The 17,996-nt window shown below is 53.7% G+C and overlaps 6 protein-coding genes and 1 non-coding gene across 7 annotated transcripts; 1 reads left to right on the top strand and 6 right to left on the bottom strand.

The window, feature by feature from the left end:
* Positions 1-1,329: 1,329 nt before the first annotated feature.
* Positions 1,330-3,732, top strand: GLRG_08071 (uncharacterized protein; the record flags this gene model as incomplete). The annotated part of the gene is made up of 1 exon (XM_008098756.1): positions 1,330-3,732. The coding sequence occupies one exon, from the start codon at positions 1,330-1,332 to the stop codon at positions 3,730-3,732; it is 2,403 nt and encodes an 800-aa protein (XP_008096947.1).
* Positions 3,733-4,757: 1,025 nt separating this feature from the next.
* GLRG_08072 (uncharacterized protein) lies at positions 4,758-7,037 on the bottom strand (the record flags this gene model as incomplete). The annotated part of the gene is made up of 2 exons (XM_008098757.1): positions 4,758-6,666; positions 7,015-7,037. 2 exons carry the CDS (start codon positions 7,035-7,037, stop codon positions 4,758-4,760), a joined length of 1,932 nt encoding a protein of 643 aa, XP_008096948.1.
* Positions 7,038-7,631: 594 nt separating this feature from the next.
* Positions 7,632-7,704, bottom strand: GLRG_13205. The gene has a single exon. It is a non-coding gene; the product is annotated as a tRNA-Lys (tRNA).
* A 391-nt stretch (positions 7,705-8,095) lies between these two features.
* GLRG_08073 (histone deacetylase domain-containing protein) lies at positions 8,096-10,394 on the bottom strand (the record flags this gene model as incomplete). The annotated part of the gene is made up of 2 exons (XM_008098758.1): positions 8,096-8,415; positions 8,477-10,394. 2 exons carry the CDS (start codon positions 10,392-10,394, stop codon positions 8,096-8,098), a joined length of 2,238 nt encoding a protein of 745 aa, XP_008096949.1.
* Positions 10,395-11,833: 1,439 nt separating this feature from the next.
* GLRG_08074 (F-box domain-containing protein) lies at positions 11,834-13,164 on the bottom strand (the record flags this gene model as incomplete). The annotated part of the gene is made up of 2 exons (XM_008098759.1): positions 11,834-12,265; positions 12,319-13,164. The coding sequence occupies 2 exons, from the start codon at positions 13,162-13,164 to the stop codon at positions 11,834-11,836; spliced, it is 1,278 nt and encodes a 425-aa protein (XP_008096950.1).
* Positions 13,165-14,381: 1,217 nt separating this feature from the next.
* On the bottom strand, positions 14,382-15,723 carry GLRG_08075 (brix domain-containing protein; the record flags this gene model as incomplete). The annotated part of the gene is made up of 7 exons (XM_008098760.1): positions 14,382-14,747; positions 14,835-14,938; positions 14,994-15,107; positions 15,159-15,198; positions 15,251-15,367; positions 15,452-15,512; positions 15,599-15,723. 7 exons carry the CDS (start codon positions 15,721-15,723, stop codon positions 14,382-14,384), a joined length of 927 nt encoding a protein of 308 aa, XP_008096951.1.
* A 1,186-nt stretch (positions 15,724-16,909) lies between these two features.
* Positions 16,910-17,880, bottom strand: GLRG_08076 (Ras family protein; the record flags this gene model as incomplete). Its single annotated transcript, XM_008098761.1, has 5 exons — positions 16,910-17,043; positions 17,134-17,214; positions 17,279-17,668; positions 17,748-17,760; positions 17,860-17,880. The coding sequence occupies 5 exons, from the start codon at positions 17,878-17,880 to the stop codon at positions 16,910-16,912; spliced, it is 639 nt and encodes a 212-aa protein (XP_008096952.1).
* Between the last annotated feature and the right edge of the window lie 116 nt (positions 17,881-17,996).

Below are 17,996 nucleotides of genomic sequence, written 5' to 3' on the forward strand. Positions count from 1 at the left end.
CAGGGCCGTCAGGTAAAAAGCGGCAGTAGGTAGGGAGAGTATCTGTGGGGAGTGGCGTTCCGCGGCAAGAATATGAAAAGCAGCAGTTGAAAGACGTGGAAGTCGAAGCGCGTCGTCGTTGACGCCAAAAAACGTGGAAGACGGGCCTCAAGACAGTTGACTTTTAGGGGCGGGAAAGGGACCTGGGGCTTCGGGTTTGGTTGTCAGTGCAGTACAGCACGACTTACCGGGGTTTAGCGGGTTTGCTTCCCGGCGTTGCTGGCCTGAGTTGCTCCTGGGAAACCTGAATGTTGTACATACGGATACGGAGTACGGATACAGTACTCGTATCCGTACCTAGTAGATAGGTAAGTAAGGTAGGTAGGTACGTTATGATTGGTTTCTTGGTGGACCCAAGTGGATCTCTTTTCTCCTAGGCGAAACGGAAAGCAGCAAAACTGCCTGGGCAACGACCGAGTCCCCCCAACTGTCGACTTTTCTTGTCGCCAACTTGCACTTTGACATGCCTTTTCCAGTCATCAGCACAGAAGTATTGTACAACGGTTGCAAGTGTGCAGCCCAAGGCTGGACCTCCGCTCTCTATCTTTCTTTGCGAATCAAAATGGCCAACGCATCTCATTTCCCCTTGAGCTAGAAACGTCCGCTCATGCTCCGCGCAACGAGCTCTCGCTGCGTGCACTCCCTGATCCCCGGAAGCCCAATGTCAATGGATGCCAGATGGTGAGCAAGCAGGCTCAGCCCTCAGTTGAGAGAAAGCGAGCTTGGCCAACATGCATCGGGAACGGTGCACTGACCATCTGTTTGCGGGGCGGGGCGTTCGTTCGACATTTCTAGGTACCGGTAGGTAGGCAGCCTCGAGCGCAGGACGCTAGTGCAAGGCTGAGAACCTTGGTTCAGTTTACTGTCACCGCACCTGCCCCACCCGAACCAACTGCACCTCACCTTCTTCGATCGTCGACTCTCTGAATAAACTCTGATGCTCTCTCAACAGCATCCCTTGCGCTTCTCCTCTCACATCACCATACTTGCGCATTTCTCGTCTTCTTCACTTCATCCCACATGTGGTTTTCACCCGCCGCCTAGGTAGCTTTTCGGGGTTCCGGTCGTCCCTGTCGCAAACGTCATCGCCGACAGTCTGAAGCGACATGCGCTACGTCTTGCAATCGCCGTCGTCGCCTTACCCTTGACTATTTGCCTCCACTAAGCCACAGTTGTTTCGCGAATCTGACAAGCAGGTAGGCTTTGCATCATAACTTTCACGGCCTAAGATGTTGCTCACACAAGGACCCGTGTGATTCAGGCCTCCGTATTCTTGCTCACCATTGCACCATGTCCCCAAAACGACAAGCTGCTGCCCGAGCTGGCGCGGCTTCGGCGCCTCGCCGCAACCCGACTCGCAATCCCGAAATACCCTCTTCTGCTACCGACCAGATGCGCGTGACGAAACCTCGAGCCCGATCCAATACTGCCAAACCCACTTCGGACTCCTCCGGCAAGACCCGATCCTCCGCTCGAACACAGAGACTATCGTACGTTGGTATGGATACTTCTGACGATGAGTTGTCGGTCGAACAAGACGCCGAAGACACCGATGCCTTCACCCGAACCTCAAGAAAGACGACGCGTCGAAGCCCCAGGACAGCAACTGCTGGCGCACCTGGACCGACTCGCACAAGCACCGACAACGGTAGTGGCGGGAAAGTTACCAGCATCAAGCACAAACCAGCTGCCTTAACCCAGGACACACAGGAATCCGTGGTAGGAGAGGCGCATCGGCTAAAAGCCAAGTGTTCGCCGCTTGATCGCGACTCCTCCGATGAGCAGGACGAAGACGGGTCTGATCACGACTTGACCAGCGCAAAGGCAGCACCAAAGACCTCTCGGATGAAGCCGGGTCATAGGCGACCGCCGCTTGATAACACGGATCCCGACCCCGCCTTGACAAATTCCGTCATTCCCAATTGGCTGGATCCGCAGATTGAGCACTCGATATGGGTGCAGATCTTCCAATATGCTGCGACCTCTGACGACGAGCAAGATACCCTTGATACCAACTGGCTTCTCCGGACCGCTCGAACGTGCCGACAATTCACAGACCCAGCTTTGACGGTGCTCTACAAGTGTCCACCTATTCGGGATGAGATCAAAGCGTATGGCCTAGTAGAGTTGCTCGAGAAGTCACCATCCTTGACGGCCATCAATTATCGTGCAAAGATCGAGGCACTCCATATCGATGTGCGGCTTGTCGCATTGCAGGGCCTCACCTCTCCGCTGAGGATGATGCAGAACCTGCCCCGGCTTACAGAAGTACTGCTTGTCCATGGATATGACCAAGCTCCATATCGACTGCTAAAAGAATCCATCAAGTGGACGTACCCACCGGAACTCTTCCTAGCTTCTGGGGTGTCACCAAATGCAAATGCGGAGGCGGGAGACAAAACCGCTATAACACGGCTTCGAAGTTGGCAGTGGAGCTCCAGGCTTATGGCCAAGGACTGGGAGGCCAGCCTTTTGAGAGTCAAGGAGGTTCACCAAATGCCGAGCTTCGCCTCTCTACGCAAGGTGAAGTATGTCAACTACCAGATGCCATCAATTCGACGAGACAAGGACCCAGGTTTCAACCCTGACCTGCAGGCTGAAGATGAAAGGTACGTGGCTCTGCTTGCAGACTCCATCTCGACGTTGGAGAACCTTGAGGACTTGGTCTTTGAATCTTCAACCATAGTCGGGCCGTCTTTGTTCACTCTTCTCCCGGCAAAGTTGAAGCGCTTGGAGCTTATCAATTGCGCCGAAGTCATCGCCGACGACTTGAGCTTATTCTTGGTTACGAAGGGACATCACTTGGAATCGCTTGTTCTGCACCACAACCGCTCGCTGAATCTAGGCTTCCTCACAGTGCTCGGTTCTGCCTGCCCACATCTTAGGGAATTGCGGATGAACCTCCAGTACTTTAGTCTGCTGGAGGCAATCGACGACACTCTGCCCTCCTACGACACATTATTGTTCCCGGAGCAAGTGCCTAGCTGGCCGTCATCTTTGCAGCTTGTTCACATGGAGAACCTCCGTCACTGGAGCTCGGACGCTGCCGAAGCCTTTCTTCAATCTTTCATTGACAGCGCCCGCGATCTACCGATGCTCAGACATGTGTCAATCAAGGCGATGCTGGACATCTCTTGGCGGTCGCGTAGCGAGTTCCGCCGATCCTGGCAGGAAAAGTTTGAAAAGATCTTTCTCCGGCAGAGTCCCGACCCGAAGCCGCTCTCTACCTTGCGCAAGCCGCCTCCTGCTGAGACGCCCTCTTCCCTGACAGTCACGAAGCGGAGGCTCAAGAAACCGGTCGCAGAACCCTCTCGGCGAAGCAATCGTATTGTATCGCATGCATCAGGCACTTCTTCCCGTGCTAGCAGTACATCGAGGGGCCTTCGTGGTCAACGCCGGAGGCCCCAGTCATACCTTGAGCCAGACAGTGATGAGTTCGATTCGGACGGCGACGTCGACATGGACGGCGCCAGAGACTCGAACGAAGACGATGGCGAGCAAAACAGAGAAGGTGCAGCTATAGATGCTCCAGTATCCCACGGGACCTTCATTCAGGGCATGTGCACTGTAATCGACATCAACATTGATAACCAGAAGCCAAGGGAGCATCAATACAGCATGGATGACTTCCTCAACGACGAGAAAGACTTCGAGTCAGATGGCGATTGGGATGGCGACATGGACTTCGAGTAGGACTAGCTGTCTTTTCCCCTCCCAAGTTGAAAGAGACTACTGCTTGGCAATCTATTGTCTTGGCGTTTGAGACAGCTGAGAAAACACTTTCTGGCTGCGCAAATCTTTGTGCACACATGTAACATCATACGACTTTACTGACTTTTACACGCGCGCGTGCGCGCGCTTTGGCTCATTATCATGGACTACGACAGCATGAACAACGGTTTAAACCGGCGTATAGGGAAAAGGCTGAGAGGGACTCGCCTGGTCCGTCGGTCGGTCAGTCGGTCACAGACGGAACGGCGGAAGACTGGTTATGAACATGGGTTGACAGAGGCTCCGGATGGTAAGTCCGGGGCACATCCGAAGCCGTCTTTTGAGATTCGACGACCGTTATTAGTATGGCGTCTTCCCGTCCTGATGTCGAGGATCAGGAAGCAGCCCGAGTTGTGGAATAGAAAACCACTGCCACTGGGAGTGATAATCTCCCCAATGTCTTATTGGAATGCCCCCGGGCTCAGTGATGTACACGTGCATGTCAAGTGAGCGTGGAAGAAAAGATGCCGTCCCATGCTTACACCACCCGTGCCTTGGCAACGTCTTCACCAGACAAGCCGTGCTTGAACCGACGTCTCATCGTCGCTCGGCTCCATCGCCGGCGCGTGCTCCCCTGTGACAATGCAAACGAAGACTTGTAATTCTGTACAATGCACCCGCTAAGCGCTCATTTCAAAAGGCCGCAACGCGCATAACCTTGCTTACTGACGGCGTACCGGAGCATGTCCCAAGTCTGAGTCTATTACAACCTTTCGACGGGAGGGTATCCTCGAGCTCTAAACCTACAGAGAGTTCCAACAAAGTGTATTCGTACATGTAAAACAACGCAGACAGTAGCAGTGGTGGCGGTGGTAGTGGTACATCATCATTGCCGCCGGTCATGGCGACGGTCCGTCTCCATCGGATCATTGGCTTCCAAGGCAAAAAAAGAAAGTGAAAATGATAGTTCCCCCAATGCATTTGCTCGTTCGTCACCCAGAACCCTCCTAAAAGGCAGCTCCCCCGAGACCCTCGCCAGCCAAGCTCTTGAGGCTCTGCTCGCTGAGGTCCACCCGCGTCTTCCACGCCTTGGACTCCATCTCGAGTTTGTCCCACATCTGGAGACTTTGCCGCAGCTTATCCTGCTTGGCGTCCAGATCCGCGCGCGCCTTCTCCTCCTCCGCCTTGAGCTTCTTGTAATGCGGTTCAATCTCTCTTGTGATGCCCATGGTTGTTGGAAGCAGGGATGGGTCGATCTTGCCTCCTGGGATGATAGGGGGCAGAGTGGCAAGCATACTCTGAGCAAGCGTAGGTCGGGCACCACCAGCGCCGTGCTGCGATGAAGGGCCAGTGGGAGGGTTGAAAGGCTTGGGTGCAGTGGAGGTGTTTGACGGGGTGTTGTTTGACGGGTTGGCGCGTGGTCCGGTTGGGATGGCTGATGGTCCGTTACCAATGGCTGAAGGAGATGTTGTAGGAACAGGGGCCTGGCGAGGCGACGGGCCCGACCACGAGCCTCGTCCGCCACGGGTGCTGTATCCGCCACCCCTAGCCGGAGCTACATAGCCTCGAGGACCAGCGGGAGGGATCGTGGGGCTCGTGGCGTCTGCGCGTGGGGGTGGCACGCTTGGGGTCTGCGGGTGTCTAGGTGGCTGGACAGCTGGTGAGCCGGCGGGCGCAGAGAAGTTTCGGGTTGCGGCAGGGCCGGTCGGAGCACGTAAAGCGGCGGGGCCTCGAGGTGGTGTCTTTGCTACCGGTGGGGCCGGTTCTTGGGGGGCGGCAGCGGCAACGGCAGCGGCGGCGGCGGCAGCAGGCTTGGGTGCTTCGCGAATCGTAGTCGTCGTCGTCGTCGTCGTCGAGGACGATGATGCAGCAGAAGCACCGCCGGTCTGGAGGGGTGTGGGTTCCCGCTCTCGCTCTCGCTCTCGTGGCTGCTGCGGCTGCTCCCGCTCCCGTTCGACGCGCTCCCCACGCTCCCTCGATTGCGGCCGCGATCGTGCTCGGATTGAAGGAGGAGGATGCGGTGACGACTTGCCTGAAGCTGATCGAGACGTGATCGCTGACGAGATGCCAGAATCTCGGGGCGGCGACGCCCGTCTGTAGGAAGACCCTAGATATCGCTCGCCACCGCGGCGGCTCGTGCTACGAGACCGCGGACGATAGCCGCTTCGGGGTGCCGGCGCAGGCGACCTCCTGGGTGGAGGAGTCCTGTCCCGAGGACCCCTGTCGCGGCCGTAAGGCGAACGCGACCGTCTTCTAGCAGCTAATGAGACTGGAGTGTGTGCAAAGGGGGGCAACGAACGGTACCTGTCGTCCCGCCGATCAAGGTCCCTGTCTCTCTCCCTCTCACGATCCCGATCTCTGTTGTCACGGCGCGGCGGCGATCTAGCACGGTCGCTCCTCTCGTCCCGGATAGCGGGAGATCTACCGATGGGACTGCGTCGTCTCGAAGGGCTACGTCTCGGCGAGGGGCGTCTCACGGGTGGGCTTCGGGTTCTATCCCGTCTGCGCCAAGTATCGCTCTGAGGGCGCGGGTCTCTATCCCGCGACCGATCACGTCGGTACCGCTCAGTGCTGCGGGACCTGCGACGCGCGGGAGATCGTCCGGGGACATAACTGTCCGATGTCAAGGGCGGCGTCCGGGCGCGCTCCCTGTCGCGGTCACGAGAGCGCGGCCGATCTCTGTCTCTTGGGTCTCGGTCTCGCTCTCTGTCCCGGTCGCGGGATCGTAGTCTTTCTCTATCTCTATCACGGTCGCGGTCGCGATCACGGTCACGGTCGCGGTCGCGGTCACGGTCTCGTTCGCGATCTCTCAGAGGACTTCGGACTCGTCGTGGGGAGCGGTCTCCGCCGCCGCCGCGCGGAAAGGGTCTCCAAGATTCGCCGGCGCCATACCTAGTGACCTCGCCGTCCTCGTATCTATTGAGCCTCGTTAGTTGCTTCCTCTTTCCGGCCTTGATACGAGCCGAGAGAGTCCATGACAATTTAGTGTTCAGTAGGCCAAGCTGGAGCAATGTAGCTCGTTGCTATCGAGCTGCGCTTCGCGTTCACTGTAGGGGCAGTTGTGCCAACAAGTATCAACCATAGCAGGTATACCACAGCGATCGCAGTCGAATAGCTGTCAAAAGAACCCAGCGCATAGCCGAATAACTGCTTCCCACAATACTTCGTGGTGCAGGCAATGACGGAGGGTATCCATCGATAGGGAAGGCTAGTCTTGAGCGGGGCAGACGGGAGAGGAAGAGATCAAAGTCATGTGTCACTTACCTGCTTCTACGGTCGCGATCCATGATGGTTATCGTCAAACCAAACGGATTTGGTGATTCCGGGGCGAGAAACGGACTGCAGACTTCCGTGATGATGACAACGCGCGCGAGTCGTAAGTGTTGAAGAGGGTAAGTAAGGTACCTGTTGAGGTATTGCGCCGTCGCTAAAACGGTACTTGGATGGATGGAGCAAGGTCGCTTGCAAACGGTAGAACAACGCGGCGCTGCACATCTTCCTTCCCGGATAAGATAAGGAAGGGGCCAGTAAAGTCATGGCCAATGAGAGGCTGTACTTTAACGACGCTGCTTAGGCACTCACAGCACATCTTTCACACAGAGGCCAATCAGAGCTGGAACAACAAACGAAAGGCTAGGGGCATCTCCGCGACGAACAATCGTCAAAGAACTGACGGAGGCAACCAAAAAGTTTTCTATCCGTGTACAAGTGGGTCAGAAACCGGCGGGATTTATACTATAAGTAAAAGAGTCAACGTGAGTAGGATCTCACAAGTAGGAAGAAACAAAATCCAATAAAAAACTACAAAAACAAAGTCCTGGAACCAATGAGAGAAAAAAGTAACCCGTTGGGATGGCTGTGCCTATCGTGGTGAGGATTTGAGCCTCACGCGGGGGTCGAACCCGCAACCTTGAGATTAAGAGTCTCACGCTCTACCGATTGAGCTAGCAAGGCGGGTTATTGTGTGGATCCGAAGAACCATTGTTGGCATCTCCAGACAGAATCACACCCTTGACGGCTAGCCAGACATAGAGGATCATCACCTGTCTCGCAGGGGAAGAATATGAACACCAGAGAAGTCAATATAATCGCACTGCGCGGTCAGATGTAAAAGCAGTTCTCTTAGGGGTCTAGGTGGTGGCGACTGCCCTGCGCTCATGAACTCCTGGCAAACGTACTGTCCCTTCAGCCTATCCTCTGGTCCTAGCCTCCCCCCTACACGATGCTCTGATATTCCTATGTAGATGTACTGCACATCACATATCCTCTCTCGCACGTCTCAAGTCCGTGTGGGTTGTCTTTCGTGGATCGATCATCCAGTGCCGATTCATCTTATTCCTCTTGCTCAAGTCATCTTGTCATCTTCTGTGGTATCACCGTTCTGGCGAGCTGCCAGCATATCCAGCATCCATTTTTGGATCTCCCCAGCATGTGTCTGCATCATCTTCTGAACACCGTTGACATCGCTGCGAATGACTGTTCCAAATCGCCGTTTGGTGACCCTACGCAGTGTGTCTTCACTGTTCCAGCACGGATGGTCATGTGATACGTAGATCTGAGAATGCCCTTTGTACCATGTTGCGAGTTCGTTGTCGACGTCGGATTTGACTGGTCGCAGCATGCCTTCGACGAAGCATGCAACTCCGGCAATACGCGCTTTGCAGTCTGTTCAGAGAAAGAAGAAAAGTAAGCAGGAGGCCCGTTCGTCGTCGTCAACAAAACATACCTCGGCCCGTCAAAAGCGCTCTGACTCCACTGTACGACCGACCCACGCCGACGAGTAGTATATCGTCGGCCTCCTCATAGAGCTGGAGGTAATTGTCCCAAAGATAGTTCGCCAGCTCTTGAAGCTCGTTGAGCAGATCCTTGTCTGCCGTTCTAGGGCTGTACGGGTCCATGTCTTCATCCCTTGATACTTTGCTGGGTACGTTGACGTCCATTACTGCGATGCCTTGGTCAACAGCCCAGTCAATATATTGTGCCGTACTATCGACAACCCATGCATTGTGAGGTTCAATGTGGCGGTCAATCACATCTGGTTGTGCAAGCAACTCTGGCGGATCGTGGATGATGACGAGAATGCGACGCGCCGTTGGAATGTCGGGGGTTACGAGGACCTGATTTTCGTATGATTTGAAAAGGAGGTCCCTCTGGATGAAGAGTGGAATCATCTGGTGACGTTGGGCGAGATCCTGCCGTTGGCCGAGTCTGATATGGTCATTGAGTCTGGTCGTATTGAGATCTTGGATATCCGGTACTGGGACAATACCAGGTCTCATGCATTCCCAGTACGGCGCTTGGTAGCTCTGGACCTTGGCAAGAACTCTGGCCGCATCCTTGTTGAGCATAGGAATATCCATCTTTGGTGGCGGCTCACCCATCAAGGTCCGGGCAACGGCCACAGCCGATGTCGAGATAGCCTGCAAGTTGTATCCGCCCTCCAAGCACACAGCAACCTTGCCATCCGCCAAAGACATGAGCATATGAGTCATGTGCGCATAGCATGTCGCTGTCACAAAGCAGCCGCCAAGCTCATCTCCAGCGGCGGCGTCGAACCCAGCAGATATGACCACCAAGTCGGGGCTGAACTCGTTCGCGATGGGCATGATAATTTTTTGGAAAGCAGCCATGTACTCGCCATCTCCCATACCTTGGTCGTGCCATCCAATGTTGACATTCTTTCCCAGGCCAGGTCCTGTACCGCAATGCTCTATGCCTCCATCTGGTATTTCTTGATTGTCAGGCTTGCCAGGATAGAAGATTCCGTTCTGGTAGACGTGGAGGGAGATGTAAAGAACATTCGGATCATCGTAAAATATGTTTTGGATGCCGTTGCCGTGATGGACATCCCAGTCTAATATGAGGACCTTTCGACAGTCTTTCGGGTACTCTTGCTGGCAGATCTTAACGGCGACAGGCACGTTGTTGAAGAAGCAAAATCCGAGGGGCTGATCATACTCTGCGTGATGGCCGGGCGGTCTGATGACGGCAAAAGCATTCTTGACATTGCCTTCCACGACATGCTTACAGGTGTCAATGGCGCCGCCGCATGATAAGAGGGCTGCTGTGAAAGTGAGACTGCCAACGTAAAGCGAGGCACGGCCTTGATCATATTGCCGGCTCGTTTCCCGCAACTCAGCGTAGTCCATTTTCGAAAGACCCTCAACCCAGTTGTAGTGCAGTGGAGTGTGAGTGGTGAGAATCTCTTCCTTTGTCGCTTCACGAGTTCCGATTCTCCACATGTACTTGGTCGGAGTATCTCGCATCACGTCGGCCACCTTGCTCTCTGGCCCAGTATAGACCAGGCCGGCCCTCTTAAAGGCTTTGTAGATCTCCTCTATCCGACGAGGATCCTCTGGGTGGTGTGGTGTTGTGCCAAAGTCGGCGTTGACATGGAGCTTCATGCGGTCATCGTAGCAGCATGCTGTCGGCAGAAGACCTCGTCTACGCAGCTGATTCACAACCTGCTGATCTGAATCATCGTCGTATTCGTCAAAATCGTCCTCATCTTCGTCGTCGGGAGACGTTGAGTTCTCATTCTTAGGGTCGCTTTCGCCAGGCGCAATTACTCCATTGGGCGTAGTCGTGTGGTTTGAAGGCCTACCATCTCCTCCCATGATAACATCTTGGTCGCCGCCTTCCATAGTGCGCGGGCGGGCTTCGACTCAACCCCCTCCCAAGGCCTGGGTCAGCCTATCTGGGAGATAGTCTGGCGGAGATGGAAATATCGAGGCAGATACGAGACGATTCTGTGGCTTGGAAGCACAACGTAGCTCGCAACGGCTGGGTGTGTGTGCACTCAAGCAGAATATGGATCCAAGCCTCAGCAAAGCCAGCTAGGACAGGTCAGATGGGAACTTCCTCAGAGAGGTAGTTTGCCAGCTCCTTTCGTGCAAGGCACGAGAGTCCGACTCGAATAGATAAATCCACCAAGAGGTTGGGAACCTAATATGCTGTCAGTATAGTTGAGAGAGGACAGAAATGACGAGCACAAAATATGTAGCAGGGTAGATGAGACAGCTAACTTTCCCGACAGCTTGGATTACCAGAAAGCTTCGAGAACCTCCTTCAGGTCTAGTAAATAAACAACAATTGTATATTTGTGTGGATCTGATAGATCCGGCCTTCATGCCCCTTCCTTGTTGACTGGCTCTGACGAACATCAGAGTAATAATGTGAGAAGGCACGTACGACGCCTCCAGGTTGCGTCTTCCTTACCAGTCCACTTGGCCTGGAAGAATAGGCCGATCGAGCGACCGTCTGCGTACCTAGTTATATGAAAGAAAGAGGTCAGCTACTCACCTTGGCGACAGAAGTACAGTTGCTGCTATTCGGGGTGGGATCAATCTTGAGATAGGATGAGCCAGGCTGGCCTGGGCTAGCTGTACGTCCCCTCCTGGCGCAAGTCGGGTACAACTAAGCGCTCTCAAGTCCGGGGCCGAATACCAGATGTGAAGGATAAGGCCAACAAGCGAGCTGCGGGTGAATGAGCTTGGAATGCGCCAAGACAATGCGCCGCGCTGATGGAACGAAGCCGTCGTGTAGGACGATTATTAGGTGAGTGACCGGGTGTGAGTGAGTGAACAAGACGGAGAGGCTTGGGCCACTGACAAGGTGGGAGCTGGCCTCAAGCCGCCGCCGCCTTGCAGGGTGCACCCGCCACAGCAAGACCCCTGTACGCCGCAGCCTTGCACTATCTACGTAGTAAGACAGCAAGTTCACAATCCACTAATTAGTTATTCCCATGAGCCAAGTTTAAGCATTTCCAGACCACATTTAACGACTTATCGTCATCTCCTGGACATGGCATGTCCGCTGATGAGGCCCTACAATTGGCTATCGCAACGTACAAGCATGCCCGCGATGCATGCATATGGGAACTGCGCTTGTCCATCGTAGCTTACAGAATGACTTCGTACACGCAAAAATAAAATAATTTAAAAATATAATAAAATAGGAAGGCACAGTGACGAACCATGACGAAACCATCGGATTCCATGGTCACTAAGGCTTGATCTATACTATAGATTAATTGACCAGCAAGACTCAACCCACCCTCCAGCTCCAGGGCTCAAGAGCCTTGTCAACCATGGAGGTGATTTCGCTCCGTGAGAGCGCGACCGTCGTCCCCCGGAGGAGCCCAATTCCCTCTTGGCCGCCGGAAAGCCCCTGGAGGTGGGATCGAGCCATCGTTATTGCCATCGCGACTGAGACGCTCATCGACATTATCGTCTCCAGTGTCTACAATTCCCCCAGTAGTGCTCAAGTCGGGGGTGTCATACAGCCAAGGCCTCTCGTCCGCCGCCGCCTGGACCGCTGCCACGAGGGATTCTTGATCCTGAGAGAAGGCGGGGTGCTTGAGGTTTACATCCGTCACCAGTCGTTTCCGGGGATAGTTGAATAGGTTCTCGAAATAAAACATGAGGTCTCCAGGATCTAGTTTGGCATATGTGTCCACAATGCGCTCACGGATGCTGGTCTCGATCATCGTTTCAAGCGGGCTGCTGGCATCGATCTGCGCGCAGCATCAGTATGGCAGTCGTTGTTCGTTCTCGCCATGGTACTCACCGGTTCGAGATTCTGCTCCAAGTTTGGATAAATGTAGTGTCGAACAAGATTTTTCATGGACATGAACAGATCCCTTATTTCCATTAACTCGCATGTTGGGTATAGTCTCATATGGCTGGTCCGGACGTCATTGACAAAAGGTTCCGGTTGACCACTCCGGGGCCGGGGGAGCTCGCCGTGGAAGTAAAAAGCGTATAGCCACCAACGATACAGGGCACGGCGAAGTTTATGTTTTTCAGCTGCGCTAAGTTGGCGGCAATCTTCGGGCGTTGTGAACCAGTGCAGTTGCGGGAATAGCTCCTCCCATCGTCGTGCCACCAGACAGTACTTCAGCAGACGGCCCAAGTCTCTGTCGACGAGGGTGACTGAGCGCGGCGAAGGTAAGGAGCTTATTCTTACAGGTTTTCCGCCAACAAGGAGTTTAGAAAGCGCTCTGTGCTCAGGAGGCCCACTCTGGTTGTGCTGTCTACCACCTTGGGACAATGTAACGCCTGCCATATCGCCTGGGAAACGCCTGAAAACGACCCTTCGCGGCTGAAATGTGTCTCCGTACTTCACAATGTCGTGATCTGATGCAGTAAAGACTTGAAGCAATTCGGGAAAGGGGCTGAACTCTCGTTGAAGGACTGGTAGAAGGATGGCTGCCTTGTGTCTCTTCAAAAGCCCATGAAAAAGGGTGTTGACCTGGGCCAAAGAGAAAATGCTTTGAACATCAAGTTGGTGGTAAATGTCAAAAATGATTTCGAGCGGCAAACCTTCGAGGCCGTCAAGCTTGCCCAAGTCGTCATTCGCCAAATCCGATTGCATGTGCAAGGCCCCAAAGAGAGACGAGTATTTCGAAGACATCGTGAAAGCAGCAGTGACTGTCTGAAATATCTATGTGCAGGTTGCAGTAAGGTGCACTAGTAGAGTGATATTAGTATTGCGATTTGTAGGCCGAATATCGATGTGTGGCTATCAGGGGATATAGAGGTGAACGTTTGGAGCAGCAATTAAGCGTCAACCTCCGAGTTGGTCTTGCTTGCTTCTCGGCAATGAACTCGGACAACTCGTGTCACAGATGCAGACAAAAGCCCTTGGCAGCGATAACGAATTCAATTGATTCTGTCCCAGTTTCAGAACTCCATCTCGACGGTTGGTGGATCGCACAACTCACTGGTGGTTTGCAACATATTGTTTTGGGATGAATCCTCTCGTTTGATTTGAATACCTCGTCTTTCTGGCTTGAGCTGTTCTGCTTGCTGGTGCGAGGACAGACCGAGACTGTGCAACTACAGACCAAAAAACGAGAGCTTATCGTCTAGCGTTGATGTCGTGGAGGACCGCCGATGACCAAGCTTCCGCCGATAATGCCAGATCAAGATTTGGTAAGAGGGCGAGATTGATGCTTTCCAAGGCGAGAAAGCCCTTACTAGCCTCACAGATGAACAAAGTCACCAGCGAGGTATGCGGTTGGGAGGTTTACTTTCTGACAACCCCGACGTTGGGGCTATCGAGAATGGCGAAACTGCAGATCGGCATCGTTTGCTCCAAAGACGCAATGTTCGTCAGAATGACCCGGCGATTGTCCCAATGGCCCGCACGTGCTCGACGGACGGGTGCTGAGAATTAGAGCGTTGTCGCAGGAGTGTTGATGTCAAGGGCCCGAAGAGACGGGACGAAAGGATGGACGCGACAGTGACGCATAGAGACATGCACGTCACCCCCAACTGCTGACCTAAGACAATTCAAGCGCTGGAGTCGGTCTGAGAAGTACAAATGCAGGTAATTACCTAGATAGCGGGTTCCTTCCCCGGGACGGCTGGCATCAGGGGTACAGTATCACTCGTGGTTGTGTCCAGGGATACCTGAACCTGAGTGGCCAATCATTGCACAACGAAGCTCCAACCACTATCCATCGCAAACCCGGTACGTACACAGTACCCTAGAAGGTACCTGCCTTCATCTCAAGAGCTTTGCTTTCTTGACGCTCCTGAGCATTTTCATTCTCAGGCTTGGCACCAAGTGATTTGGGCTCATCTTACGGATAACATTCTGACTGAACAGAGATGGTGTTTTCCTATTTAAGCAAACAAAGTCTTGGTATCTAATTCGTCCTTCGCTGCGGGCCGTCCTCCCTTTGACCTGATGCCCAATTCGCCCTTCTTTGCCATTCTCTCAACCTGCTGTTCCACACGCGAAACATGGCGGGTAGCCTTCTTGCGTTTGATGTCGGCACGAATTTGGTTCGGGCTGACGAACTCCTTACTGTTCCAAAGGAGAGGTCCTCCGAAAGATCCTTCCTGGATCAGAATTGGGGTGGCAGTGAACCTCGGGCCGATCTCCAGCAATTTAACATCGGTTTTCTTGCCGGCATGGACTTTGGTGGTCGTCTCATCGGAATTTTCATCGGCTTCCACCTCCTGCACCTGGTACTGGCGAATCCAAACCTGTAACAAGAGGGTCAGCTTACTGCCTCCAACAAATACAGGAGAAGCGCAAAGGTGCACAGAAGACATGGAAGATCTGGAACATACCTTTCCGTCGAGATAGGAGAATCCAATCACCCTGTCGATAAAAGGCTTTGCTTTCCGCGCACCTTGAGGCACTCCCAGGTTTGCAATGAATGCTTGCTTGATGACTGCCGCCAAGTTAGCTCACTCAATGAAACTATGGATCCAGGCATTGCGTCTTACCTTGAAGGTGGGGGTTCTTCTCGTCGTCAAAGGGAGCATCAAAAGAGAGTATTGGGCGCGATCCCTTGAGACAATTACCAGGGAAATTGAAATTAAGCTCCCCCATCGTATGTACTTTTGACCGTTAGCCATGTTGTGTCAACTCGAAGAGATTTCGATGCTTACTGTTCTGGAGGTGGAATTTGATCGCGGGTCCATTGGGGCACTTGGAACCGTCAATTATTGAACCCAAGAAGGCGGCCGTTTGCAATACTCACATTTGAAATCCACATGTAAAGATCCTTGGCCTTTCTGGCCTCGAAGTACATGATCCCGTTGCAGTTCATCATTTCCGCAAGCTCGTTCAGAGCGGAAAGGTTGTGCTTCTCGTCGAACTAATGAATCGGATTAGAATCGCATGTCTATAAGAACATTACTAGCTCTTCCAGTCAAATCAGAGCTCGCGGAGTGAGACTGACCTTGCTGTCAAGCTTTCCGTGGGGCATCAGCGTCGCGAGGTCGTTCATCAGGTGTCGGTGTCTGGTTACATTCGTCAAGTCAACAGAGATCCCAATAGGAATCTAACAACGGAGAAAACGAGAAACAGGATGCTGTTGATTCCTTACCTGTATGTTACACCTCTACTGGAGAGGATTAGAGTTCGCCTCTTCTGACGGTTCTTCTGTACGCCATTGGCGGGCGCCTCGACCTTGTCGGTCTTTTTCGACAGCGATTTGTACACGGAAGCCATCGCGACGATCGATTCGTACTCGGTCGAGGGTATCGCGTTGTCGTTCGTGGTTGTTGATCAGTGTCGGAACCGTTTGACGCTGTAGATGTGAAGGAAGGTTCGCAGGGGAGCCACTGGACATCCTACCGACGACCTGCGCGCCAGAGATTTTTTTTTTCCTTGCCTATTTGCCTGGCGGCAGAACGATGCGATAAGAAGAGCTTATCGGGAGGCGGTGTGGCCTGGTTTGGCGGGGCATGCTGTAGGTACGTATCAAGGCCTCTAAACCGAGCAGGTACCTACCGGACGACCCAGGCCATGTCAGAAACGGCTCTGAGGGGGTTGTTTCCGGTACAATCCGTGCCCACCACAGAAACCTAGGAGCTCCTAGCGCGGGCTAAGGGGGAAAGAAACTTTGTGGACCACAGGCAAGCTTGCAGCCCACCCAATTTCGGATTACTGGAGTACAATAAGTCAGCCCCGGTGTCAAACTGGTCAGGAGACAATTTCAAAGGAGGGCCCCTCAAATTGGATGTCGAGGTTGCTACAAATGCGAAGATCATACTCAGTACATCTGGTGGCACTGCTGGAACAAGAAGCCGAGCAAGAAAGTCAAATTTTATTTTGTTTTATAATTCTTTTGCTCAGAGGAATGCCTGTTACGGCTACAGGTCTGGATGCACCAAGAAAAAGGGTACGTCAGAGCCGGCCCTGGTGGACAGGTTGCATCCAAGGCCAAAGGCGACCGATGATGCGGTCCGTGTCCCACTTAGGACTGTGTCGATTGTGATTGCCAGCGTATGTCCTGACGTAGGATATCGCAGCAACATGCTAGGCTCAGCCCTCCCTTGTTACGCGCCTCGCTGAGTACTTCTCACATCAGCAAAGCAGCCAAGGAGACCCCCAAGGCATTAAGATGGATTCATTCAACTACGTAAGCATGGCAGAGCGATCGTCAGAAACGTCAAAGCCCAGACATGCCGCGCTGAGCCGTATACAGGAGAACAAAGGAAAGGCCGAGACTGTACTCCGTCCCCTCAGAAATCATAAAAAGACTCATTGGATTCCTAGTCGTTCCTCGATTCAACAGCCCCTCCATGACCAGGTGACATACAGATCCCAAAGGCAGATGTGAGACGCCATGATATCGACCGCAGCAGCCGTCCCAAAAGGCTGTGAAAAAGGTGCGCAGAAGGGGATTTATCGCTTAACAGCACTTGCCACTCTTCTCTGCGCTGTCGTCCGCAGGCTTGGTGAGCGAAATGCCGGGGCCGGCTCCGATTGTGGCTTGAGGTCCGTCACCCGAGTCGAGGGCCTTGCTTGATACGATTCGGTAGATCTCTGTTGGAGCACAGGTCAAGTTAGCGCAATAACATTGTCAGGGGTGGCAGGGTTTGCCGGCGATTTGCGAAGGTGGGAGGCGAAACGCACCGGTTAGGATGTTCTGGAAGGCGAGCTCGACATTGCTGGCGTCGAGGGCAGATGTCTCGATGAATGAGAGGTGGTTCTCGCCTAAATCACAGGTTAGCCAACTCAGTGTCCGCTGAGCTTCCCTTGCCTCTTCACCGCAACGTACTGGCGAAAGCCTTGGCCTCCTCTGTAGGCACCGCTCGCAGGTGGCGCAAATCGCTCTTGTTTCCGACCAGCATGATGACAATATTGGCATCGGCGTGGTCCCGCAGTTCCTTCAGCCATCGGGTGACGTTCTCGTATGTTTGGTGCTTGCTGATGTCGTAGACGAGGAGGGCACCGACAGCTCCTCTGTAGTAGGCCGAGGTGATGGCGCGGTAGCGCTCCTGGCCGGCGGTATCCCAAATCTGTGCCTTGATCGTCTTAGAGTCGACTTGGATGGATCTAGTGGCGAACTCGACACCAATCGTCGACTTGGAGTCGAGGTTGAACTCATTGCGGGTGAATCGACTGAGAAGGTTGGACTTTCCGACGCCCGAGTCTCCAATCAACACCACTAAAATAACACGGAAAGTCAGCTCGCGCCCAGGCAGCGCTGTAATCCCTCATCGCAAGATCACTTGTCGTCGGCGCACCTTTAAAGAGGAACTGTGGAAGTCGTCAGGTTAGCGCAAGGAGGGGGATACAGTTGGAGAGGGAGAGGGGCAGGTCAGAGGTCCAAGGGACAATTGCAGGTGATGGACTCACGTCATATTCGTCGTTGGCCATGTTGTCGGTTTAAATTGAAATGCGATGTACGAGTGTCGGGGCAGGTTTTGGGTCGTTGGTGTTGCAAAACGAGGATACTGCGGCTCGATGGAGGTGTGCGCGGCCCCGAGAGATGA

Source organism: Colletotrichum graminicola, assembly GCF_000149035.1.
Source record: "Colletotrichum graminicola M1.001 genomic scaffold supercont1.36, whole genome shotgun sequence".
In the NCBI taxonomy this organism is placed as follows: Eukaryota; Fungi; Ascomycota; class Sordariomycetes; order Glomerellales; family Glomerellaceae; genus Colletotrichum; species Colletotrichum graminicola.